Consider the following 26,082-nt stretch of genomic DNA (forward strand, 5'->3'; position numbering starts at 1 on the left):
CCGAATTTAGTTGAGAATAGATCACTTACCAAAAATAGCATCTTCTAAAATTAGCAAGTTGGTCCGAGATGGGTCACACGCAAACTGTGAGAACAGTTCATGGTCAAAGTTTGGGCCAAATTCAAGTCAAATGATGTTGATTTAATAACCGAATTTAGTTGAGAATAGATCACTTACCAAAAATAGCATCTTCTAAAATTAGCAAGTTGGTCCGAGATGGGTCACACGCAAACTGTGAGAACAGTTCATGGTCAAAGTTTGGGCCAAATTCAAGTCAAATGATGTTGATTTGAGCACATATATGAGCATTATTACCACGGCGAACGCTCCAGAAGGTGTCAAAATTCGTACTGTTTATTCATCAAAGTTAAAGTGGATTAATGGACTCCACAACTACCAAGGATTAGTTTTCCAATGCATGACAATGCATGACAAGGAGTCATTTTTGGCATAAGTCTAGTAAGATTATGGTTATTTCTGGTGAGGCTAATCTTTAGAAACCTTCCTTCTTGAGGGGTTACTTAATTTTTGTGAGTTTTAACAGTGTCATAAAAAAAGGTTAAGTGTTCGACAGCAGGCCATGATGTCATTGGCCACAATGACTGTCGGATGGGCTTTCATGATTCCATGTGTCATAGAAGTACATAGGAGAGGGTAGTAATTCCTCCGGACTATGAATTGCTTCCAACACACAGTCACGGCCTATTTCTTTGGATAAGGATGGAATTTGAAGATGGGACTCCGAATGAGACTGCACAAGCACCATCGACTGAGAGTTTCCTAAGGGTGGAGGAGGATGGCATGGTTGTGGTGAATCAGAGTCCTCGTGATTTGGCTGTGGATGCAACTGCTGCTGCTGCTCTTGCGTTTTGACAAGAGCTCCAAGATGCATGAGAGGACGTTCACAACGGATTGGCATTGTAGTTCTGTTGAAGGTTAAATTAGTGTGTGACCCCAACATTTGATACTCTGATGGAAGTGTATGAGCCTCTGAGTGTGCCATTCTTTCTTCCAAACAATGTCTAGAGGGCAGCTCTGCTCTTTCATCCCCTGAACGTGCCTTTTTGGATGGAGTATGGTTTGAGTTCTGAGCTGGAGAGAGAGCTGAAACAGCAGGTCTCTTGGACGCTCCATATGGCAAGCATAGCATGTGCTGTGATTGCCCTGGTCCTCTTGGCCGCTCTTGCTTCACATTTAGCATTTGTGATGGCATATCTGATATGGTTGACTTTCCATCTGTGTCTGCCCTCAACCTGTGATTCTCTTGTGAAGATATTTTTAAAGCTAAACAAGATGGCAAAGATTGTACTTTGCTTGTAATTGCTTGTAGTGGTTGGACGGGAGAAGGAAGAGGTGCAGCAGGTAGAGAGCTTGACTGCTCTTGAGAACTACCCATTCTTTGCTGCTCCTCCAGAATTTTCTGCAGGTATCTGCTCTGAGCCTCAATTCTCATCTGCAAATGCCTCTGTACCTGCTTCAACAGTCTGGTGTCAGTGAGATTCCAAAGTTGTAGACCAAATTGCAAGCATCCCTACAAGAGGCCTTTTAGGAAAGCCTACAAGTAAAATTCATCACAATGTAAACAAGAATAACCTCAATCTGCTGGTGTAACCTCTTCTGAACCTCCGTTTGCATTTGCAGTGCAGCAGTTATCTCGATGCCACTGTGATTAAACCACAGAAAATTTGCATGAGATTTCTTTTATTTTTTTATTTTTCTTCATTCAAGTGCATATTCACTATTTTTTGGTACCTGACTTTCCTGCACTTCCAGAAGGCATTCGTGCTCATCTAGACTACATGAAATTCAGCTATTTGCAACTCACTCTGATGCTCCTCAAGAGAGGGTGTTCAGCCTAAGGAAGGGAATCCACGCTGTGGTCTAAGGGGATTCTACAAGCTATTCCACGTGATGGATAATGATGGGAAGCAGCTCATAGTATCTCCTCATCAGGTAGGTCAGCTGCCATTGCTCAGGCTGCAGGCCTCCCATCCATCCGATTGATCATACCCTCAACACAGAATCTACTTCAACACCTCTCGAACCTATTTCAACTTACACAGAGGAGAGAATTCATGGAGCTCCCTGGCCAGGGACACGTAGTGCAATCCTGCCCCCAATGCTGTTATCACAGGATCCACTCTCTAAGAGCCTAGAGGATTCGACGGCCCCTTCAATCATTCCCACAGTCCTCGACAATACATTATGAGAGACGCTAGCCACAAGAGCCTACTCAAACCCAGCCATCCCCAGAGGCCCCCCAGCCGGTGAGAGAAAGACATCCACTCCAAGTCATGCCCCCAGGAACACCACCGCCCCAAACACCCCCCCCCCTCCTGCCCCGACAGCTCTCTACACTTCCTTAGGCACTGCGCCCTTTAGCTCACTCACTTTTGATCTCGGCCATCCCTACCTCCTCGGTCCGAGTGCCCTAGTAGACCTCAGAATCCTTTGTCAGCCAGAGATGGGAGCTCATCAGAAGCATCACCGCATGGCACATTTGGTGTGCCTGATAGAGCCACGTCATTGATGGAACTGTCACCCTGTTGGCAGAGACTATCCACTTAATTTGGATGGACATCATCCACATCCTTGGTGGGTGGTGGGAGCACTTCACAGGTGACTATGATCGGATGCAGCAGCGCCATGTCAATGTTGTGGTTATGAGATGCCATGTTGTGTGGCCTTTAATCATGTTTATGTTTAAGTAATTCCAACACACCTCCCTGTTATACCCTTGCTGGAGGGCACTATGATCTTTATAAGATTTTCAGCCACCTAGGTGAAGGGAGTGTCGGGACTCTTTACTCCTTACCACACAGCCGGGTACTAATTCACGGCACATGGGGTCATCACTTCTTCATCTCCCACTCGGTTTGCTAGGGTTGCCCCTAGCCCCTTTCTTCTTCGTGTTTGTGCCATAGGCAAGATACAAGCTTACAAGGCCTCAGACCAAGATCTTGGACTCCCAAGTTTGCTGACAATATGGAGACCTTCCTCACCCGTATAGAGGAGAACCTACAACTTTTTGCAGCTGTGATCGAGATTTCTCACAGGCAAAAATTAATTGGCACAAATCCTGCAGTCTGGATGGACTCCCCTTTCCCAACTTGGCAACCGTTAGAGACCTATCAGTAGATTCCCAAGGACACCTCAATGCACTCCTAGGATGCCAAGCTACCACTACCATTACCCCAAACCAACAGATAGACCCTGCTCTTGAGCATTTGTCAAAAGCCCTTACACTGAAGCACAACTTGGGTTTCCCTGGCACAGTGGGCTCCCGGGGCCAACTCGGTCCTCCTAGCCACCACAGGTGGTACATCATGTCTTGTCAGTCCTTCTCGTGCTCATACATAGGCCAGGTACAAAGGCTTATCCGCAAATTCCTATGCACCGGGAGTGTTGGCTACACTGCTTGGACCAAGCTAGCCTAAAACATCACGATTCAACCCCTTCATAAGAGCAGATTAGGCACTACTGACCAAATCATTCAAAGTATGGAACTCCTGGGCAAGCTTCAATGGCACCCCCACCCGTGACAATCCCTGCCTCTAGCGTCTGATGGATCTTCACCAAGGCTCCTCTTCTCGCAAGCTCGACACATCTTTTGAAAAAAACATTGCAGCAACTTTTTCTTCAAGCTTGAACCACTCTTCAGTAGATGCTTTGCCAACCCCCCTCCTCATTGCGGACAAAGAGCGCCTAACATAGCCATTAATACAGAACGCCCTAATCACCCTCCCCATTAATATTTGGTTTCCGTACCTGCAGATGTAGATGTGGAGTCTCAATGGTGGTGAGCAAAAGAAGAAGGGTAAGGATTCTAACTCGTCAGAGAACAAGAAAAAAGTTAATTTCTTAAATTGTAACAAGAAAAGACACACAGCTAAAGAGTGGAGGAAAAAGCAAGCATGTGTCAAAAACGACAATCTGAAAACCAAGGAAGAATTATAATGCTGCAAAGGTAAGAGTTGTTGGTGGCCATCGAGAATATGTGCAATGATATAGCAAATGTAGCATATTAAGATGATTCTTGGATCATCGGCAGTAGAGCTTCGAGACATACGGCCACTTGGTATCCCACCCTTAGGCTTGTGAGAGATGACATTATCGTGGTAGTAAGAATGGTGCACAGTGCCCTATCAAAGATACAAGTACTATCTCACTCATGTCTAAAGAAGGGATTGACTCCCAAATATCAGAGAATCTTTTTTATGTCTCGGTCATCATGAACAATGATCTATGGATTCACTTCAACCAGATTGGTCCTATCATTCTTGACAGAGATGACAAGGTCATTGCCAAGGGTAACTTGCATAAGTTCTATGATGAAACACATTCCAAGCCAATTTGGGTAGTAGAAAACTATGGCATGAGCAATATGGACATCTCCATACATGTTGAACTAACAAATGTTGATAGGAGATGGAAGGTAGTTATTTTATACTCACCATGAAGAGTCCATATTTAATAATGATTCCAATCCTTCCTTTTGCTCTGATCCTGCAACTGCATAGAGTGATGGAAAATTTAGATGACAACATCATGTATTCATGCACACAATCAAGATTCTCTAACAAGGCTGTACTCAATTGCCCGTACCATTGATGATTGGATCCGGCATGTACTTAGCAAGCCGATATTTCTGAAATGCACAGGGTAGGACACAACTTGAGTATTTAAGTGAAGATTCTACACCTGAGAGATCTAACAGTAAGAATTAGTTATCATCATCATATGTCATACTTACTTGCAGATGACTCTTGACATGATAAATTGTCAAGCCATGGACTCTCATGACTCTCAAGACAGCCTTTGGAGTAGCCCCTGCAAAGCAATGATTGATTTTCAAACCCCCAATACAAAAGTAAAACAGTGTAATTTGGTACTGCATCCCTCCATTCAAAAGTAAATTTGGAACAAAAACAGAGAAATTTGTTGGACTAGAAAACAAATGGGAGCCAGGAATGCCTTAGAGATTCCAAAGAGCACAAGTAGCACAAACATAAAATCACATCTTTTAAACAGAACCAGGTATAAAAGGTGCAAATAACAGGATTATTCTGAGGGCAGCACAAGGATCTGTTTTCCTACCTAAATATTAATTTGTAACATCATCCACATTTTTGCTGACACCTTGTCAATAAAGGACCCTGTATCTCTACCAAGAAAAGAGATTCAATGGCTAGTGCATATCAATATTACAAATGATGGTTCACAATGCACGATGCACCAACCTAATTCCCAAGCTCATATGACCAGCAAGGTCTCATTAACCAGGAATAAAGTTCAAGCTAAGAAAGCAAAGATCGTAAGCACAATCCTTTCTCCAAAAATATGTACATGTAGCTGTTAGCATTCATGGTACCAGGAGCGGAGCATGTGCAAGAGAGACATGGAGGCTCAAGCCATGATGAATTGGTGCTCAGAGATAGAGAAATAGAGTAAGAGGGAGAGACAGATAGAGATGTGTAGCAAACGAGAAAGAGAGAGAAAGAAAGAAAGATATATTAACGTCTGTGAAAGGCCAAAGTAAAGAGAATGTGGGGGAGAGGGAGAGCTTCAAACCCTAGCAAGCAAACACACACACACAAGAGAGAGCAAGACACAAGAGAGGGATGGATGACTGAATTTTCTTCTATCTTCTTCTTCTCTACTCAACAGACATAACATAAAGATAAGAGTACACACTATATGGGTTAGTACTCAACTACTACAGCATACAAGGGTCGGTCCATAATGTGAACCCGACTAAATGAGCTGGCGCTATAACTATGCCAGTCTCTAATAATCCAAAATGGCTATCACAGAGCCTGTCATCCCATTGGCCGCAAATCACCCATGATCTCACCAACCATGCCAGTGGTGTCGATACGGAAGCTATCACCTAGGCGGGTCGTCATCAATGTCCGCCATAACACTAGTTGAGCTCGATATCTCAACACTCCTCCTCCAGCTCAACTCCACACACTGCACTCCAAGTAAGCTCCTAAACTTGTAGAGCTTCTCTGTGCCCAATGCCTTCGTGAAGATGTCAGCCACCTGGTCCTCTGTGCTGACATATACCAGATCTACATCTCCTGCTAGAACCTTCTCCCTCACAAAGTGATAATGCACCTCAATGTGCTTCGTTCTAGCATGATATACTGGGTTACTGGCCAATTGTATGCTGCTCATGTTGTCACAATATATATAAACTGTCCTATCCACGGGCTCTTCCATGTCATCAAGTAGCTTCTGAAACCAAGCTACCTCACAAGCTGCCATAGCAGCATCCCTGTACTCTGCCTCTGTACTCAACAAGGCAACTGTTGGCTGCTTCTTACTGCTCCAACTCACAGCAACACTCCCAAATGAGAACATAAAACCACTGGTAGATCTCTTGTCCGCAATAATACCAGCCCAATCAGTATCTGTGTACCCATGCAACTGTATCTCTGTACCAACCTCATAGAAAAGTCCATAATCAACTGTGGACTTTATGTACCTGAGGATCCATCTAGCCGCATCCAAGTGTGGCTTCCTAGGGGCATACATAAACTGACTCACAAGTCCAACAGCATAGCTCAAGTCTGGCCTCATAATGGTCATGTAGATCAAACTACCCACTATGCACCTATATGTAGTGGGGTCCTCCAAAAGCTCACTTGTATCTGCGAAAAGCTTTGTGTTCTGCTCCAATGGCACTGAAATAGGCTTGCAGCCTGTCATACCATACTTGGACAACATGTCGAAGCCATACTGCCTCTGCAATAGCAAAATGCCATGAAGTTATCTCACCACCTCTATGCCCAAGAAATACCGCAGCTCACCCAAATCCTTCATCTCAAACTTCTGCTTCAAAAGCATCCTGACATCATGTATGTCTGCATCACTATCACCAGTGATAATCAAGTCATCCACATATATGACTAATAGCATGATCCCTCTATCTATCTTTTTCACATATAGTGAAAAATCTGCATTGGATATCTGAAATCCAATGGTAACAAGATACTCCCCGATCTTGTTTGACCATGCTTTGGGTGCCTATTTCAAGCCATACAAGGCTTTGCGTAACCTGCACACAAAATCTGGATGTGCATCACTCTCATAACCTGGTGGCTGCATCATAGTCTATGCTATAAGTCGGCGCATAGCCCTTGGCAACCAATCTTGCCTTGTACCTGCTCACTGAACCATCAGCATTGTGCTTGACTTTATACACCCACTTACATCCGATTACCTTCTTTTCCTTAGGCAAAGGCACTAACTCCCATGTTGCATTTGCATCCAATGCTGCCATCTCCTCATCCATGGCATCTTCCCATTTCTTATTTCCAATTGCCTACTCAAAGCAAGTGTTCAACCTCCTGTATTGCTTTTACCATGTAAGCATAATGATAGGCTATATATCCATCATATCTCAACCTGTCAACAGGGTATCTAACCCTCGTAGACCTACGTACACCTGGATCATTGCCAGGTGTCCTCAAAGCAGCCCTCGTTCTCCTTACACCAAGAGTAACCACAGACGGAATGCCAAGCTCCTCATCAAGGCTCTGCTCAGGGCCAGTAGAGTCACCATCCGCATATGAGTTACCTGCTGATAGATCAGGCACAAAAGGTTGATCTACCTTTTCCTTCCCTTTCCGTGATACATGTGTACCTGCATCATTCCTCAACCTGCCTGACCATAGGCTAACATTGGATCCACTGCTCGAGGACTCCCCAGGTCCACTCAACACCTGTGATTGCTGCTCTACATGTGGTGCAACATCAGCACTTCTTACATCTGCATCTTCTGTTGCCTTCTCTGGTGCATACCAACTACTCATCTCATCGAAGACAACATCTCTGCTTACTCGCATCTCACGAGTGGTAGGGTTATAGCATCTATAACCTTATTGCTCCATAGCATAACCAATGAAGATGCATTTCTCTGTCTTTGGATCCAACTTTGTTCTCACTTCATCAGGAACATGTACATATGCAATACACCCAAACACTTTCAAGTGAGACACATCCGGTCTTATGCCTCTAAACTTCTGTTCAAGAGTCATACCATGAACAGCTACAGTGGGTGTCCTGTTCATAATGTACACAGTAGTTGCTACTGCTTCTGTCCAAAAGTAATATGGCATATTCTTTTCAGCCATCAAGGCACGTGCCACTTCTGCAATGTGCCTGTTTTTCCTTTCTGCAACACCATTCTGTTACGGAGTGTACCTCCACGTAAACTGCCTCTTGATTCCCTGCTTTCTCAGGAAATCACTGAACTCATTGGAGAAATATTCTTCCCCACCATCTGATCTTAGGCATTTTATTTGCATGCCTTTTTCCTTCTGGACCAAGGCTTTAAATCTCTGAAAGTGAGTAAACACCTCACTTTTCTCCTTCATGAAATAAACCCACACTTTCCTAGTGTGGTCGTCAATGAATGTAACATAGTACCTGCAACCTGCAACTGTTGCAGTCTTGGTCGATGCCCATACATCTGAATGTATGACATCCAATGGCCTTGCACTGACATGCTTTTCATGTGGGAAAGCATGTTTGGCCTGTTTACCAAGTTGGCACGCTTCACATACCTTATGCTTACTGTCAACCTTAAACTTTGGCAAACCTGCAATAATATTGTGGGCCTGCATAGACTTTAGTCGCGCTGTACATTCACATGACCAATGCGCTTGTGCCATATGTCAATATCTGCAATGACACCTGTTCCATGCGCAAACATGGCTGCCTTTATCTCAGGCATGTTTACATCCAAAGTAAACATCCTGCCATTTCTGTTACCCTTAGCGACACTTATTTTTGAAGTCTTCCACAAAACATCCTTGAGTATTAAACCTCACTTGTAGACCTTGCTCAACCATCTGTCCAACAGAAACTAGGTTCTTTGTAATATTTAGAACATGAAGTACATCAGCCAAGTACTTCATTTTGCCATCCTGCATAGACAATGGCACTTTACCAACATACGCAATGGGATGCGCAGTATCATCACCTGTTTCTACATAACCTGGTTTTTCTATTTTTTGCATCTCTCTAAACCACTCAGTATGACTGGTCATGTGGTTAGAGGCGCCAGAATCCACATACCATATATCTTAAGATCTTGACACATCCCCTGTTATGAAACTAAGCATGTGCTGCATCACAAACAGCTGCTCACTTCTGTCATCACCTCCATGTTTGCTAGATGGTGCGTAGTTGCCTTGCTGCAACTTTCCACTTTTAATGTCATTCTGCTTTTTGTAGCAGTCCTTTGCCATGTGTCCTGGTTTGCCACAATAATAGCACTCTATGCTATTTGCATTTTGATTTCTTTGCCAACCACCTCGGCCTCTTTGGCTCCCCCTGTCTCTAGACTGGCCTCTTCCACCTGTGTATGATTGCTACTGTGAATCATTGGACTGTTGTTGTCCTGATTTCCTTATCGGCCACCACCTTGGCCTCGACCATGGTCTCTACCTCTGCCTCTACCTAAATTAGAGTAGAAGGCCTGTTCCGATGTGTTCTTGCTTTGTGACGAATCCTCACCTAAAACCTTTTCTTCTATGACCAGCATAGATATTAAGTCCCGAAAGTTGGGAATATTCTCCCTAACTACAATGGAGATCTTGAATGGCTTGTCTAAATGGCTTGTCTTACTTGCCTCCTTAGCTGTCACACGAACCAAGCTCTGATACCATAAAGAGAATGTGGGGGAGAGAGAGAGCTTCAAACCCTAGCAAGTAAACACACACACAAGAGAGAGCAAGACACAAGAGAGGGATGGATGGCTGAATTTTCTTCTATCTTCTTCTTCTCTACTCAACCAACATAACATAAAGATAAGAGTGCACACTATATGGGTTAGTACTCAACTACTACAACATACAAGGGTCGGTCCATAATGTGAACCTGACTAAATGAGCTGGCGCTACAACTATGCCAGTCTCTAGTAATCCAAAATGGCTATCACACAGCCTGTCATCCCACTGGCCGCAAATCACCCATAATCTCACCAACCATGCCAGTGGTGTAGATGCGGAAGCTATCACCCAGGCTACCAAAACATAGTACATAGCTGATGGTGTCTCATCAAAAGTAAGACATAAAGGACTAAAAAAGTCCTAAAACAGTCCTAAACAGCTATGAAAGGAAAATACTCCTACTGAGGTACAACAAAAGTGTATAATATCTACAACTAGCATAAGACTGGTGTAATCTTCTCATCCCAATATCTCTCTCATGGGGTGCTGTAAGATAGAGAAACTAAAGTGGCGGGACAGTCGTCTCTTGTGGCGGGTGCTGATGGCTCTGATCCACTAGTGATGAAGCGGCCATGAACGAGGTCCTGGTAAGCATGAGCGTCTTGCTCGACAAAGTGCTATGGCTCTGTCAAGGGTGACTCCTCCTTAAGGACGTCTATGGGACGTTTGGCTCGCCGAGGGGGTAGTGGAGGTCTTGGTCATATCTGCCAAGGTGGTCCTGGCCCTGAAAAAATATGTCATGGCTCGCTGGCGGGGTGGATCCTGGTGTGCTCTCCTAGCTCATAGAGGAGAGTCTCTCAATGGCATCTGAGCTCCAATAAGAAAAGCCCCAAACACCTCTGATCCTCAAACTCCATCACATGTCATAATGGTCCAAAACCCTCTCGGAAGAGAGACCAGTATCTCCCTCGTATCTCATAGTACACAGTACATCGGCATATGTAGTGCTCCTCTAACTCCACTTCCTAGTGACATAGCTGACAAATGCAGTCTTCTGGCTTCATCCCCTCGTATCTACAGTCTCTACCCTCAGCTGATGTGATGAAGTGCGGATCTGTCCAATGGCAATACGAATGCCATGTGAGAGATGGGTGTCCATGTATGTAGACCGTGTCACAAATCCATCTGGGGAGAGATGTAGAAAATGGTCCCGATAGTGGGCCATCTTCGTGCTAGTGGTAGGGGGGGGGCTGGACCATGTCCTTTCTGCATCTAGCCTCACAATGTCCATCCTGATCACCCTATTCTACTCAAAGCCACTAAGGTCCAAGAAGGGGCATTCCAGGCTGTAATCAAATGGAGGGAGTGCATCAATCGTCATGCCATGTAATCTCACCCAGGTACGCATCTGGGTGTACCAACATCGTGTATCGTCGTCCGCCGCTAACTGCCTGGAATAGATAAGTGCTAGGTGTGGGTATCTCTGTCTGGGGAGCTCCCATATCCTCTACAAAAATGTCACTAAGTGGAACAGGGCTTCGGTAACCACTGGTGCGGCTCCTATTTCTGCTCTGACAATCTCGTGAGGTACCGATGGTTTGCTCCGAATCATGTGTGCGATCATAGTCACCAGTGGTTTCTCTAGTACCTGCCATCCATCATAGAAATCTCTCTCTGGTCCGACCTAGTCGACAAGCGGCTCCCTCCTCGTGTGGTAGAGGCTGGGTCCCCATATGGGTGAGCCATATAAGAGTGTAGGTGTGACCAATGTGTCAAACAACCAGAGTTTGGTGCGCGGCTCCTGAAACTGAATGTAGGCACATTGTCTCTCTAGTGCCCCTAGGGCTGCATATCCACGTGCCAATCTAGCCTCTACTACTTGCCTCATAGAGAACTGTGGTCCGCTGAATGTGACTCCTAGGTACACATACGATCTGGTGTACTCCACTGATTCACCTCTAAAAGTGACCTGATGGTCAGATCTAGTCACCCAAGCCTATGCGGTATTGAAGACCATAATCTTAGTCTTCCCAAGGTTCACTGTGAGGTCCCTATCTACACGAAACGACTGCAAAGCATCCAAATGCTATTGCAAACCCTCAGGGGAGTCTGCAATAAGTACAATGTCATCAGCATATAGCAGTATGGGTATCCAAACCCCTGCCAGACGGGCCCCCTGCCCCCCCACCCTGTTAATGTAGTCGGATATCTCATCAATGTAAAGTCCAAAAAGGGTGGGTGACAATGGGCATCATTGCTTCACCCCAATGGTGCTAATCACTGTATCCAACATGCCTCCAGGAGTCCGTACTCTACCACCTCATATAATGCATAAATGCCCCACTACATCTCGTCACAAGAACACCAATGTCATGCAATCTCCTCGGGAGTTTGGCACGTGGCACCGTGTCAAAGGCTTTGCGGAAGTCCACAAAGCATAAATATATCCTCTTCCCCCATGCTCGTCCCTCCTCAATGAGAGCCCTAAGGGTAAATATGTGATCCAAAGTCATGAAACCTCGTCTGAAACCTACCTGCCCAGGTGCTCTGAGTCCATGTGTCTCAGCCCATCTAGTCAGCTCTCGATCCAAAATAGATCCGAATATCTTGGCCAAGCAATGGCCAATCATGATGGTCCTGTAGTTCCTTGGTATCATGGGGTCACCACTCTTAAATAGAGGTACAATAGTATGTGCCGACCAACTGTCTGGGAAACCTTTGCAAATGGCCCTGTTAGACATGTGTACTAGGAGTGGTGCCGATACATCTCTGGCATGTGAAAAATGTTCTGCCACCAGCCCATCCTGGTCTTGGGCTCTTCCATTACATAGTCTGTCAATAGCATCCAAAACCATCCGAATGGAGACAAAAGTACTATGACCTGGGCGAGTCGTTGACGGATGAGGGATGGGGGGCTGCCCTGGTACTTCATGTAAAGTTCATGCCATGCCTCAGGTGCTATGATAGGTGTGGGTGGCTGTCGCTCATGGAACATCTTCCATGCCCTCTTGTTGTCTTGCCCCAAAAATAGTTGGTATATCTCCATCTCAAGCTTGGCCAAGTAATCCCGCTTCTTCTTCCGCACAAGAGCGTTCTAGCCTGTCTGTGTGTGTGGATGCCAAGGGTAATCTCCCGCTGCAAGCAGTCACGAGTCTCGCGACATTCATCATCGTACCAACCATTCTGTGGGGCCATATGGCGAGGAGGGGTAGAAAGAGGGGGGGTATACGGGAAAGCATAGGCTGCTGAACCATGTAATACATCTGCCAACTCTTTCGTAAGCTCATCAAGTGGACTGCTCGGGTCAAGAGCGAATAGACCATCATATACTGCACTGCCATAGCCATATACCCTAGAGGTCTCCCGAGTAAAGTGATATCTTGGGTATCTGGTATGACTAGAGGGTGGTGTGCCTCTAACATATCCACAAGTCACAGAAAATGTCAAATATGCATGGTCTGCTGCTATCCCAATGGGTCTGCCCGAAATGGAGAGATCCTATATATCATGTATCAAGGTAGGTGAGCCCATCAGGTAATCCATTGTACTAGCTCCTCCCTTTTTGTTCTAGCATGTGAGAGCATCTGAACCCGGCCAACAGGATAGGCCATTATAGATAACTAGCCCACGTGCACTCCCCAAAGCTAGGAAGTGTCTCCAATATTCTGTGACCTCTCCTGTGTCCTGGGTAGATCTCTGCATCCCTATCTCATCTGCTGCTAGCTCGCGGTACATGGGCTCATCCGTAGCATAGAGAGCTGATTGTTCCCGGCTTGTACGTGCATTAAAATCCCCCATTAGTAGTACATCTCCCAAGCTTGCAAATCTCATGATGTCCTCGTACAGCGGCATATATGGTGATTCTCCCGGCGTAGCGTATCTAGAATGTGCCGGTGGGAAGTAGCATACTGCAATGTAAATGTCCCGAGGTCTATTTGTGCTCACTTTGATCCACATGTAGTGTGCGTCTACACCTCTATGCATCACATGTACTGCCTCCCGTAAGTCCTCCCTTAACAATACTGCTCCCCCCCACTTCCTCTAGTCCCCCCTACTATGCGTGGTTGGGGTCGACATACCGATTCCCATCTATACCCAGGAGCCTCCGGTAATTTACTCCATGCACATTGGTGTGTCTCTGTATACATGGCAATATCCCGGCCTTTGAAAGTGTCCTCAAAGTACCCTGCATCTACCCGTAGGGCTCCATTGCAGTTCCACATCGATAACTTCAAGGTCCCATAGGCCGTGCCCCGTCAGGATGACTGGCGCTCGTGGATGAATACTTGCCCATCTCTATATACAGCCCACTTCCCCTCCTTACGTGCTTCGAACACTCGAGGCATGTTTTCCTTCCGGTGTGCTACCTGGGCCGGCGTAGGATCCTCATCTAGATAAATTTTCTCTCCCTTAAGCGCGGCCCTCTCAGCGAGAAAGACCTTCTTCTTATCCATATCTGCAAATTTCAATATCAACGCTTGTGCTCTAGTGGCATCCTTTCCCACTCTCCAGGCCTCTGCTATAGGAATCTCTGTGGCTCCTATCTTTGTACTCAGTGTCTTAGCATCTTCTTGTCTTTCTACCCCCACCCTCTAACCCGTACATGTAGGGCTCTGGCTCGCCGTTTAGCCTCTTCTTCGAGGGTTGCATTCATCATCTCCACTTTATTGTCAGGCATTCCCTTGTGCTTTTTTACCACATCAATCCACTTAGCATTTTCTTCCACCTCCGCCTTGGTGCGTTGTGCAACCTCGGCCAAGGTTCTTATCTCCTTCTCCACCTGTATTTTTAGTTCTTTTATTTTCTCCTACATTTGAGGTGTTGCAGCCATGCCTTGTCCCTCATTTTGATGGTCTAACTTTTCCTTGCATGCATTCAGCTCTGCCCTTAATTCCAAGATCATATTGTCTTTCTCTGCAATCACTGCATGCATTTCCTCTTGCAATTCTTTTTTGATTTCAGCCTGCATGAAAGTTTGTACAACCTGCAATTCCACCCGTACTTGGGCTTGCATCTTGCCCTTCATCTTTGCATACATGTCTGCATACGTTTCAGCCAAACAGGCATGTGTTTCTTGCTATATTTCTTGCTTAACTTCCTCACGGCGTATCTCTGTCCTAACCAATCTGTGTATCTCATCATACATTGCTTCATCGATTCTCTTGGATGTCTTCCCCAGTCGCTTTGACCCCGGAGAGAGTGTCCATTCCCTACCTTTTCTCACATAAAACTTCTTAACAGAAGGGGGTGTATGAAATGCAGCATCGGCGGCTCCTCCGAGTTCGGCGACAATCTCCTCTTCGTCCATGTTGTTACTTCCTGAGAGAGAGAGAGAGAGAGAGAGAGAGAGAGAGAGAGAGAGATTGCACAACTCAAATGATGCTCATTGTTATAGAGCCACCAAGGACATGCTTTTATAGGCATCAAGCCTTATTTTTTGACAAACCAAATAAGGGCTACTCACAGCCAAAGAGTGTTCACACCAACTAACTCCGAAATACCCAACAAACCTCCCTTCACAGTGATGGAGATGATGCCTGACAGACCTTCATTAGTCACAGTGATATGGACTCTAAACTGCAATCACATGATACAAAAGAACACAGTGATATGAAAAAAAAAACGTTGTGAGAGCTAGAGCCCCCACCCCCCAGCGTGAACCTCTGTGCTGCCTACAGCCCCCCTTTGCTGCCACCTCTCTCGCCCCCTGCCTGTCTGCCCTCCCTCCCTTCGACCTGTGCACCCCCGCCCTTTTCCTTGTGCACCCCTCCCCTTGAGCACAGCTCCCCACCCCCCCCTCCTTCACGCCTGTGCCTTGATCTCTTCCGCTTGCGCCCCCCTACAGGCCCGCACCCCCCCCGGCCCCTTGCTGGCCTCCTCTGACCGATTGCACCCCCCCTCCCCGCCCCCTCTTTCCGCCAATTCTCCGCACACTCTGCCCCCCTCCCTCCTGCACCTCCTCCCTCTCTCGCTACTCTTCTCCCCCTCTGTCTCTCTTTCGCTGCCCCCCGCCTGCTCCCCTCCCTCCACCTATGCCTCCTTCCCCCCTTCTCCTCCCTCCGCTCCATCCCCCCACCATTCCCTCCCCCGCAGCCTCTCCAATCCCCCCCTCCATTTCCCCTTCGGCTCCATCTCTCCGTTCCCTCCATTTCTTGAGGCAATTTCTCTTGTTCTTGGGCATTTTTCATTTGGCAAGCCTCGGCCCCTTCTGGTCTTCACCCCTCAGGAGGACTCCATGGCAGCTACTCCATCATCCCCAACTGAGGCTGCCATCCCTTGCCTGTCCTTCTCAGAAGCGGACCTCCAACTCCTCACTACGACAGTTGCATCTCTAGAGACTTCCACTCTAGTGTGCAAGATTGTTGGTAGCCACCCAACGTGCGGACAACTCAAAGATCTTCTACAAGGTTGCCTCCTTGGAGCGCCTACAAAGATCACAGGCATTCATCCTTTGGGACGTAGCTACTAATAGGTTGAATTTGACTCGCCAACGACGTCAAATAGAGTCATGCAACTGAGCCCTGTCGCATTGCGTACGGCTCAGGCCTCTTTGCGATGAGATTCTCTTCATGGGTGATACCCTATTGTAGAGAGAAGCCAAATGCTGCCAAATTCCTCTGGCCAGCATCATATGCTTTATGTGATTGATCACCTGTGGTGTGCACTTGAGGAAGATGAAAGAACGGACTCGGGCATTCACACTATCCCATAACTGTGCCTGCGTCTCCTCCTTCCGAATAGAGGGTAACTCCCCTTCTTCCAACTCCGGCCGTGGAACCCCAACAACAATGAAATCAGCCAAGTCATAGGACTCCAAAACAAATTCCATCATTACCTTCCATATGCCATAGTTGTTCCTGTCCAGCTGGCGGTCCATCAGGAATGTGGGGAGTGTCGGGATCTTCACGTGCTTCTCAGCCATCTCAAGCAAATCTGCCATCTCAAGGGTTCACAAGGTCTTGTGAAGGGAGGGTGGGTGGGAAAAAAGAAGAAGAAGAGGCTGCAATAGAATGCAAGGTGGCTATCCAACGGTGATGGCCGCCTTCTACCTGATCTCCAAGTCCCGTACAGCCCAAACAGTCTCCAATCAGCACTTCAATCAGCAAACCCTCAACGTCCCACTATCTCCAAGCTTCAAGCCACCTGGGGCTCTAATACCATGTCAGAATGCCCAGCGGAAATGAAGACAACTGCTATAGAGAGCAACAAACAGATGAAAGAGAGAGAGAGAAAGAGAAGCTAGTGTAACTCTGCTATATACACCAATAAAATCCCGGAATATAGAATAATGAAGTGTGAGGGCAAGGAGCCATTTTATATGGCCCCTGGCTGCTGGTTGGCCAGCCTAGAATCAACCGACAGCAGCCCACGACCAAGAAATATCCAGTCGGCCAGAAAAGAAGCAATCGACCAGCACTGAAAAAAGGTCGGGCATCACAGATACAGTCGGCCAGCCATCTGGGCACAGCCAACAGCCCATACACAGCTCCAAATAAATAAGAAAAAATACGAAGAGTGAGGAAAAATGGGAAGACACCAAATACGCGCGGGCACACCCACAACAAAGGCCCTGACAGTGTGTACAGACAGGAGATGACTGCTAACAAGGGTCCCTCAAGAATAGGCAAAGGCTGAAGTAACCCTGCCTGTTTTATATGAGGAACTTTCACCTTTTGACATATCTGACATGATTGGACGTGTTGGTAGACATCCCGTTACATCTTAGGCCAATAGAATGGCCTCTCTAACTTCTCCAAGGTACTGTTGATACCCCTATGACCTCCAACAAGAGAGTCATGGACATCATGGAGAAAGACTTGGCACTTTTCTTTGAGTACACAAAGACGGTTCTTGAAAAACAACCAACCATCTTGTATACTGTAGTGGCCTGGTTCTGAACTGAGGGCCAACTGATATTGAGTCCCGAACTCTTTCGAATCTGGATACTGTGCCTTCATATTGTCCAAGTCTTTGCCTTGAATTTCCAGCACTGTGGACTTCTGCAATGTCTGGATTGTGCCTTTTCGACTAAGAGCATCGGCAAAGGGGTTGTTTTTGCTAGGGACGTATTCAATCATTCCCCCAAATTGTTGGAACAATTGACTCCATCTGGACTGCTTGTCACTCCATTGGGCACTAGGCATGGTTTGAACCATTTAAGTGTCTGGTGATCTATCTTAACTGTGAAGTCCCTCCCATACACGAAGTTCTTCCAATGTTTAAGAGCATCACCCCCAAAAGCTCTTTGTCATACACCGAATAATTTTTCTCGGTGTTATTCAACTTACGGCTATAATAAGCCATTAGTCTACCATCTTGCTATAAAACAGCTCGAATGGCAAGGTTACTGGCATCGGTAATCACCTCAAAAGGATCATCCCATGATACCAATTTCAAAACTGGTGACTCAGGGGCAACCTTCTTCATTGCCTGGAATGCCTCTAGAGCCTTGCCCGTGACAAGACACTTTCTGACGACGAATCTTCATGCCCTTGAGCAAGTCAGTGAGAGGTGTTGCAAGGTCAGCAAAATTGTCCGTGTGTGTGCTGTAGGCCTAACAAAGACCCACAAATGAGTGGATTTCCTAGGCTGTAGTGGGAGCATCCCAACTGAGAATGGCATGTACCTTTTCAAGATCGAGGCTAATACCTAATGAACTGATGATGTATCCCAAGTAATGGATTTCTAGTGCTCCAAACTCACTCTTCTTGGCATTGATAAACAACTCATTGTCCTACGAGAGTTGCAAAACATGTGCCACATTGTGAGGGAAAAAGGACGAAAGGACCAGATGTACGAGAGATCAGAGCAAAACAACACAGCATGAAATAGGTGAGTGAGTCTATATATAATGGTGAGTGAACATATGTACAAGAGCCCTCTAATGTGAGGTGACTCTAAGAAGTAGACCAGTGCAGAAGCAAAGAGGATGTCAGAGCTGATGAGGCAAAGGCACTCCATGAGGTGGTCGGTGTCGAAGATAAGCAGAGAGGACTACCGTCCCGATGAGGTGAGATGGTGGGCAGAGAGGGCTGCTATCCCAAAGTAAACTAGAAGAAAAACGATGATGTGTTGTAGCAGAGAGTGGGCTACTATCCCAAAGTAACCTGTAGAAGAAAAACGATGATGTACTCTATGTAGCAGAGAGTGGGCTGCTGTCCCAAGGTAAACTATAGGAGAAAACGCTGATGTACTGTATGTAGCAGAGAGTGGGCTGCTGTCCCAAAGTGTGGCCTGATATAAAATGCGGATGTGCTAACCTATAGCAAAGAGTGAGTTGTTGTCCCAAGGTGTGACCTGATGTAAAACGCTGATGTGCTGACCTGAAGAGCTGATGATAAAAAGAAGATGTTGTGCAGTCCCCAGCAACAGCAACAGCAACAGCAACAGCAACAAAAGTGGTACCGGATATGATCTATGAAGTGGTACAAAAGACTGAATGGTGAGGCAAATGCTATATATAGTCAAGGCGTTGCTGGTCGGCCAAGGAAAGGGCAGTCGGCTAGCAACAAGACACAAAAAAGAGGGAAAATCTAATAAGGATGTCATCTAAGAAGATGAAGGCGCAGTTGCCAATGAGATCTCAAAAAACCTGAGACATCATTTTGTTGAACGTTGCTGCCGTGTTGGTGAGTCCAAAGGGCATCACCACAAATTCGTAGTGGCCATGCTCAGTCCTAAAGGCACTTTTTGGAATGTTGGCCTCGAAGATCCAAACCCGATGGTAGCCACTCTTGAGATCTATCTTATAGAAAAATTTTGCACCATTGAGTCATTCTAGGATGTCTATTTTGGGCATGGGGAATCTATTCTTAACTGTTAGCTTATTGAGCATCCTGTAATCCACACATATGCGTGCGGACTTATCCTTCTTCTGGACAAACAGAATGGGAGTAGCAAAAGGGGAGGATAAGTAACTTGGTTGAGCACAATGCTAGTAAATACACCAAGATTTAATGGACAACATGCTCAATTCAAGAAGTAATTTGTTGAATTGACAAGAGATGCACAATGAGCCGGATCGGCCAACCCCTCCCTCAAATAAATAAAGTATATTGATCTTGGGAGAATCAAGAACATAGTGTCATGGGCATTTCTCACCAGATTTCCATACCAATGCATATGAATACAGTATTGCAAACAATGTGGTTGTCAGTGTAGACATGCAACTCACACTACCCTTTGAAGTGCCCATGTTCCCTACCATCTGCCCTCTATTGTTTCACCAACACATGGTAGCAACAATCTCCAAGAGAGCACGTAGAACAAGAGAACACTACACAAGGTATGTGAACAAGGAGTCCTGCTCCTCCCTCCTGCTACTTGCTTCCATATTTAAGAATCAACACTTACCAATTGCAAGTAGAGTAAATGACAGCGGAAGTCTTCGCGATGGAAGCGTTTGGAGTGTTGAAATCTTCAATCTGTCATGATCCTTCGTGACAAAAGTCTTCAAGAGGATGAAGGGAACCTTGGGAAAGCTTCCCCTATCATTCAACTTGAGAAAGGAAGGCTGAAATTAGGGTTTTCAGTAAAAAGACCAGAAATTACAGCAAATATAAGAGCTGTTTTGCTGAATTTTAATTATTGGGAGTGTGTGGGAGAGTAAACACCACCTAGAAACACTCTTGGAAGCTTGGAAAACACACTAGCAAGCTTGGATATGGAGTTGGGAAGGAGAAGTCGTAGAAAATACAGCCAAAAGACCTCATGAAGAAGGGCGCCAACTTCTAGAGAGAGGAAAGAGAGAGATGATGAGATGTCCACCCTAGGTGTCAAGGTAGAGAGGACAAGTGCCTTGTGGTGCAAGTTGGAACGGACACATGGCTGGTTGCTCCCTTTGTACAAAGGGGATAAGGTTTGGGCGGTGGGCATTGGGTTTTGTCCACCTTAGGACATCAGTGTGTGCGAACACAAGGCTGGTCATAATTTATAAGTGAGTTTTGGTTGCCCAAAACTTAATGAAGTGTGTATACACTCACTTATAAATGAATGCTAATTCCTGAGGCTAGATTTATGACCAATACTTACCGCCTCTCACATGCCACATAACCATGTCAGCAGACAGTTTCACACACACGGTTCACGGGCGGGCGTCCCCTTATTAAGAACTACACATTGGTCAAGCAAGCATGAAAACAACATGCAAATTCAATTGCAAGCAAGCACATAAAGATGCTATGCAATGCAGCACTAGTATTGAGAATCCCCATTCATGAGACTATACCAAAATAGGCGTACTCCAGGCAAGTACACGAGGTACCAGACCCAATGGAACACCAATCCTCCAGGCATTTATGGACATGTACACACATGCATAAGTCCCAACGGAAAGCCAAGTCCATAGTATCACATGAGTGGCATCAATCCTCGGCACTGAGCATATGCAACTGCCATGGACGCCAGTCCAATGTACATACATAATGAGAAAGCACGGGTGGACCAATTGGGTGGCCAAATGGTGACAGGATGACGGTCGGATAAATCCAGACCAGAGTAGTTGGGCTAACTGCTGCTCCAGTTCGCTCTCCAATGCCTTAGAAAGATGGTAGGAAAACTTGTTTGGAGGTTCTGACCCAGGAACCAATTCTATGCGATGGTCCTCAGGTATACTGGGTGGGAGGTTGTCTCGCAGAATGATATTGCTGTATTGAGACAAAAGACCAACCATCCGCTACTCCATTGCGGATGCTATCTGAACTGCATTAGACTGAGAGTGGATATATAGTAACGCACACTTTGGTCCTTTTCTGATAGCTCGTTGGGCCTGAATGTGGGAAATGGGTGGAATTCCACGAATGCTCCGATCCTCACAAATCATGATGAGCTCAGGAAAACCTTCAACAATAGTGAAAGTGTCCTGCCTCCAATCAGGAATTGATGCATACTGTCTCAACCACCGTATACCGAGTATCATGTCGCACCCTAAAAGAGGGGAGACAATGAAATCCTGCTGGAATATGGCCCTTTGAACCTGAAACTCAAACCGCTGAGTTTTGTGAGAAATGTGTGTACCTTCATACCAAAGGGTAAACCCGTCCACATCTAAATGATAAGGAACCAAGGTACAGCTCATCTTGTTTGCCAACTGTGGAGAGATGGCATCCTCAGAACTGCCCATGTCAAAGAGGACAATGAATTGTAGTCCCCTTACAGTGCCATAGGCACAGATGAGAGTCTTTGTCTGTCCCTCGACCTCACTCACCCTCATGCTTATCATCAAATACTATTGGTGATACTGAATTCAAAGCGGGCAAAAGCTAAACGGCATTAGAGGCGGATGGCGAAGGTGTGACCGAAACTTAGTGCAATCTTTCTTCCCGTGTCCCACTGTCACGTGCATCCCTCACTTGGATGCCACGTAGACATATCTGTACAGAAGGTGCAGGACCTGGGGTGGAAAACTAGTCCCATGCAAGCCCAGTCCGGGACAAGTCAACCAGGGTTCCACTCCAATCGTCCGAGGTCAGGTGTGCATTGTCCTGCACATGAAACAGTGCCAGTCCGCACTGTGAGTCTCCCTCTGGAATGATGTCAGTGGTTCTGTGTATCTGGTATGGCACCGGATGCCAAACCGATGTGTAGACAAGTAGGATTTGCATGTAGGAATGGGGCCAGCCCATAGGGCTGCCCCAAGAACAGTTATGTGGGCATGGGGGAGGTGTAGAATCACCCCCAAAGGGCCAGGAGGGCCTTGGCTGTGCCCACCAACCATGGGATGGGCTGGAGGGGCTGGAGGGGCTGTCGGCCAGCCCTAGGGCCTCTGGATAGGCAGCTGACAGGCTGCCCAGCAGCCCATGTCAGATGCGCATGCTGGCCAGCCAGCCATATCTGAATGCGCATGGTTTTCCAGCATTTAATGCTATGTGATGCAGTCGTGAGGCTTTTATTAGTCAACCGACTAGAGTAAAACCAGCCGACCAGCATAAGAGAAAGGTATAAATACCCATTGCATAAATCAGGTCAATTCATCTCATAATTCACAAAGTGCTGCAGCTACTCAAGGGCCAGGACAGCCAAGGGAGAAGCTAACGCAAGGGTGAAGGTTTGAAGGTGAAGGGTTGAGATCTATCTCAGCCAAAACAGGTTCAGCCAGTCTTTTATTTTTGGGCCTTCTTTATACCTTTATGTGGTGAGAGATTAGAGAGAGAAGAGAATGAGAGAGTGAAGTAAACGACACCTTATTGGGTCCCAAATACCCACTGAAGCCCACTCGCTCTCCCCCCCCCCCTTCCGGCGGCGCAAGCAAGAGTATTTGCTTATATTATTCTTTGGAGAATGTTGTACAATGCTTGAGTAAACAAGCAATATGAATGCCCAACGCAAGGACGAGGAAGACTGTACGTCAACTGAGTATCCTCCAATCCAAGGCTCTACTGAAGACTCTTCGGGCCACTAATGCAAGTCCAGAGACTGCACATATGCTGGCTAAATGTTAAAGAGGATCTTCCTTGATAGCCTTGAGATGATTGGATGATTATCTGCTGCTTGTACTTGCTGAATACCTGAATGAAGAAATGGTAATGATGTGACTGCTTTTATATGTCATTATGCTGCTGAAGAAGCTGTCGACTAGTAGCAAAATGGACAAATTTGTATTAAATGCTACGCATGGGAAAAAGCTGCTTTTGCTGTCATGCCAGACTACAGCAGCTGGCCGACTGGAACTTGACCAGCATAGAGCTATTGGCCCGCTGTAAATGTTGGGCGACTAGCATATTAATGCCCCAATACTTGGTCAGCTGGCCCAGGGCTATGATTAGCCCTTGGACAGGCCAATAAAGCCCATGGCTGGCCCCTTTGGCTAGCCCATAGGCAAAGCCATGCTTTAGGCTTAATCCTACTGATGTATACCTACTTCTAGGGCCGACTCTACATGCACTATCTGATGAATTCTCCAAGTGGGTTAAAAGGACTGACACTTGACTAACCTCTAAGGCTCGGAGACTAACCTACATTGCTCGTGCCTGACTGTCCCTGGACTGAGGACTCACAATGGGGTCACGGCATACGACAAATATTCCTATAAAAAGGTACTACTTCTGTACAAATGTTGCACCGATGATCATGCCAGTGTGTCACTGTTTACCCCAATGCAAGGTGCACGTGACTTGGCGCTGGCCCATATTTTCTAGGCCCATATTTTTTATGACAGCCCAACAATTCGAAATTTCTTTAAACCCCTGCAAATAATTTAGAGACTGTAAGAAAATGACTCTAAATGCTTTACTATTTGATTTGAGGGTTATGGAAAACGTATTTCTTTAGTCGCCCATCTATTGAATGCTAAAATGTTGGCACAAAATAAAGCATTACGGAACAAATCAAAGGGAAAAGAAATTGATGCATCAAAGACATTTTTCATCCATTATAAATACAAGACACCCTTCCACTTCATCTCTTGAAAGGCCTACTTATCAAACCTTCCCATTCTTGAAAGTTCCTTGCCCTAAAGGACTCATCTTTCAAACACAAAAGTGAAAGTAGAGGCATCTTTTGTACATGTAACAATTGTCACTATGACACTCTCTTGCTATTGAGTTCATATGCAGATCTTCAAGGATATCTTGAAACTGCATCAGCTACAAATTAAGGTAGCATAATATCTTTCAGCATTCAGCATCCATAATGACAGCAGCATAAATTATAAAATGTAAATCAACATTCAATGCATTTTATGTATATGTCATCTTGCTTGAAAGAGGCTCCTTTACGGAGGCTTCTATTACATACCCATAAATCCCTACATTATAGACATGAAATATGAGTAGAAATGCACACTCACTGTCTGCACCCCCAAGCTGAGTTACTGCTTCCACAAATCGGTCATGTAGATCAGATGTCCACCTCAACCGTTGCTTTGGAGAACCAACCCCATTAGGTCCAAGAGCATTAACAGACATGCAAGAAGACAGGGCCGAGGCATCGGGGCCTTGGTATTCAGGGCCCATGGTCCTCTGATGTATCAAGCCAGATGTACAATTGGCCTGGTACATTGATCTATGAGAAAGATGTGACCTCTAGATAATAGTCCTGCACAGCCCAAACAGGAAAGGTTAACTTTTGTTCATAGAGCAACCTAACCTAGGCTATCATTTTATTAGAAGCATGAAATCTACACTCGACCCTGTGGGTTGTGTACTCTCTCTCTCTCTCTCTCTCTCTCTCTCTCTCTCTCTCAAACGGAAAACGGAAACATTTGGGCAAGACAGGGGCCTGTAGTTTGCACACGCACGCGCAACTCACTGACTGGAGACAATATAAATGTAAAAGAGAGAGAGAGAGAGAGAGAGAGAGAGAGAGAGAAGCCGCTAATCTTCGCAAATTCGGTAGGAGGACATGTTGTCGTGTTGGTAGCTCTTACATTTAGGAGAAGTCGCCTTTCACCGCATGCAAGCCACCGGCCCACGCAACAACTTGGAACGCGTTCATTCATGTGCAGGGTTGCTTCACTCAGATTGATTTCAAGAGATCAACCACCTGTACACGGATGAATATTGACCTGGCTTTGGTATAAAGGCAGATAGTTAATGTTTGTGGAGGAGAGGCGAGGTCTTAGTGTCCAGAACGAATGTAGATAGGCGTGTGTGATGAGAATCGATTGATGATTCCGAGAGAAGAGAGGCGGCAGCAAACGAAGTGGCTGGCAAGACACGCGAGGGAGCTGGAAGTGAGAGAAGGCTTTCGCTTTTGGTAGGAATCTTGCGTTCGTGTCATGTGGACGCAAGCAGTCTGCGGCAACAAATGAAGGTCGACGCTCGCAGTCATTCAGCAAGAGACGGGTTTATATTTTTTCACCCTTCAAGGAAATATATGGTTATTATTTGTGTAATTTTAAAAAAACTTATATATGGTATTATTTGTGTAATTTTAAAAAATAAAATATATCACTTAAATAGATAATTGTTTTTTGTTAAAATTTTAACTAGGAGGGCAAAGAAAAATTTTGCCCAAAGGCAACTTTAAAAGAGACCTTCTTAGAAAACAAGGTACCTAACTTGCAAAAAGAAACACGATAAGTTAAACAAACTTGCACCTTACTTGCAAAAAGAACGATAAGTTAAACAATCTTGCATCTTTCTTGCAAAAAGAAACACTATAAGTTAAGCAATCCATGCACTATACTTTGAAACTTTAGGAGGGAAGCCGACCTATATGCCACTGCATTGGTTCTCTTCCCAAGGCAAGCCTATAACATGTCAGATTCCATTCTTCACATCGATGTTTGCACTAGTTGTTCTCATGTAGTATCCAAAGAGAAAGAGGCTCTGGTTAGCCTTTGTTTGTGTGAGTTGATTATCCCCACATTATGTGACATCGCATTTTTATATTGCATCTAGTAGAACCTTCACCCATTGTACCTATTATGAGTTGCAGTTGCGCTTCATGTTGTACACAA

The 26,082-nt window shown here is 45.8% G+C and overlaps 1 protein-coding gene across 3 annotated transcripts; it reads right to left on the minus strand.

The window, feature by feature from the left end:
• Window positions 1-334: 334 nt before the first annotated feature.
• Window positions 335-25,447, minus strand: LOC147621978 (uncharacterized). Of its 3 annotated transcripts, none has more exons than XM_086823003.1 (7): window positions 25,048-25,447; window positions 24,469-24,701; window positions 4,754-4,830; window positions 4,606-4,648; window positions 4,455-4,512; window positions 1,594-1,663; window positions 335-1,471 (listed from the first exon to the last, which is right to left on the minus strand). In XM_086823003.1, coding segments are annotated over exons 1-7 (1,368 nt in total). In that variant the 5' UTR covers window positions 25,050-25,447; the 3' UTR covers window positions 335-586. The 3 variants fall into 3 exon arrangements, with proteins under 3 accessions (XP_086679129.1, XP_086679130.1, XP_086679131.1); XM_086823004.1 differs by having other exon boundaries at window positions 24,469-24,716; XM_086823005.1 differs by having other exon boundaries at window positions 4,606-4,673; window positions 24,469-24,716.
• Between the last annotated feature and the right edge of the window lie 635 nt (window positions 25,448-26,082).

Source organism: Cibotium barometz, chromosome 29, assembly GCF_041138505.1.
Source record: "Cibotium barometz isolate CiBa-2024 chromosome 29, ASM4113850v1, whole genome shotgun sequence".
NCBI classification, from domain to species: Eukaryota; Viridiplantae; Streptophyta; class Polypodiopsida; order Cyatheales; family Cibotiaceae; genus Cibotium; species Cibotium barometz.

Coding starts and splice junctions, on each gene's coding strand:
- LOC147621978 (XM_086823003.1), bottom strand. Junction 4,649..4,753: donor ATGTCAAGAGTCATCTGCAA/GTAAGTATGACA, acceptor TGTGCATTTCAG/AAATATCGGCTTGCTAAGTA. Junction 1,472..1,593: donor GGTTACACCAGCAGATTGAG/GTTATTCTTGTT, acceptor CTGTTGAAGCAG/GTACAGAGGCATTTGCAGAT.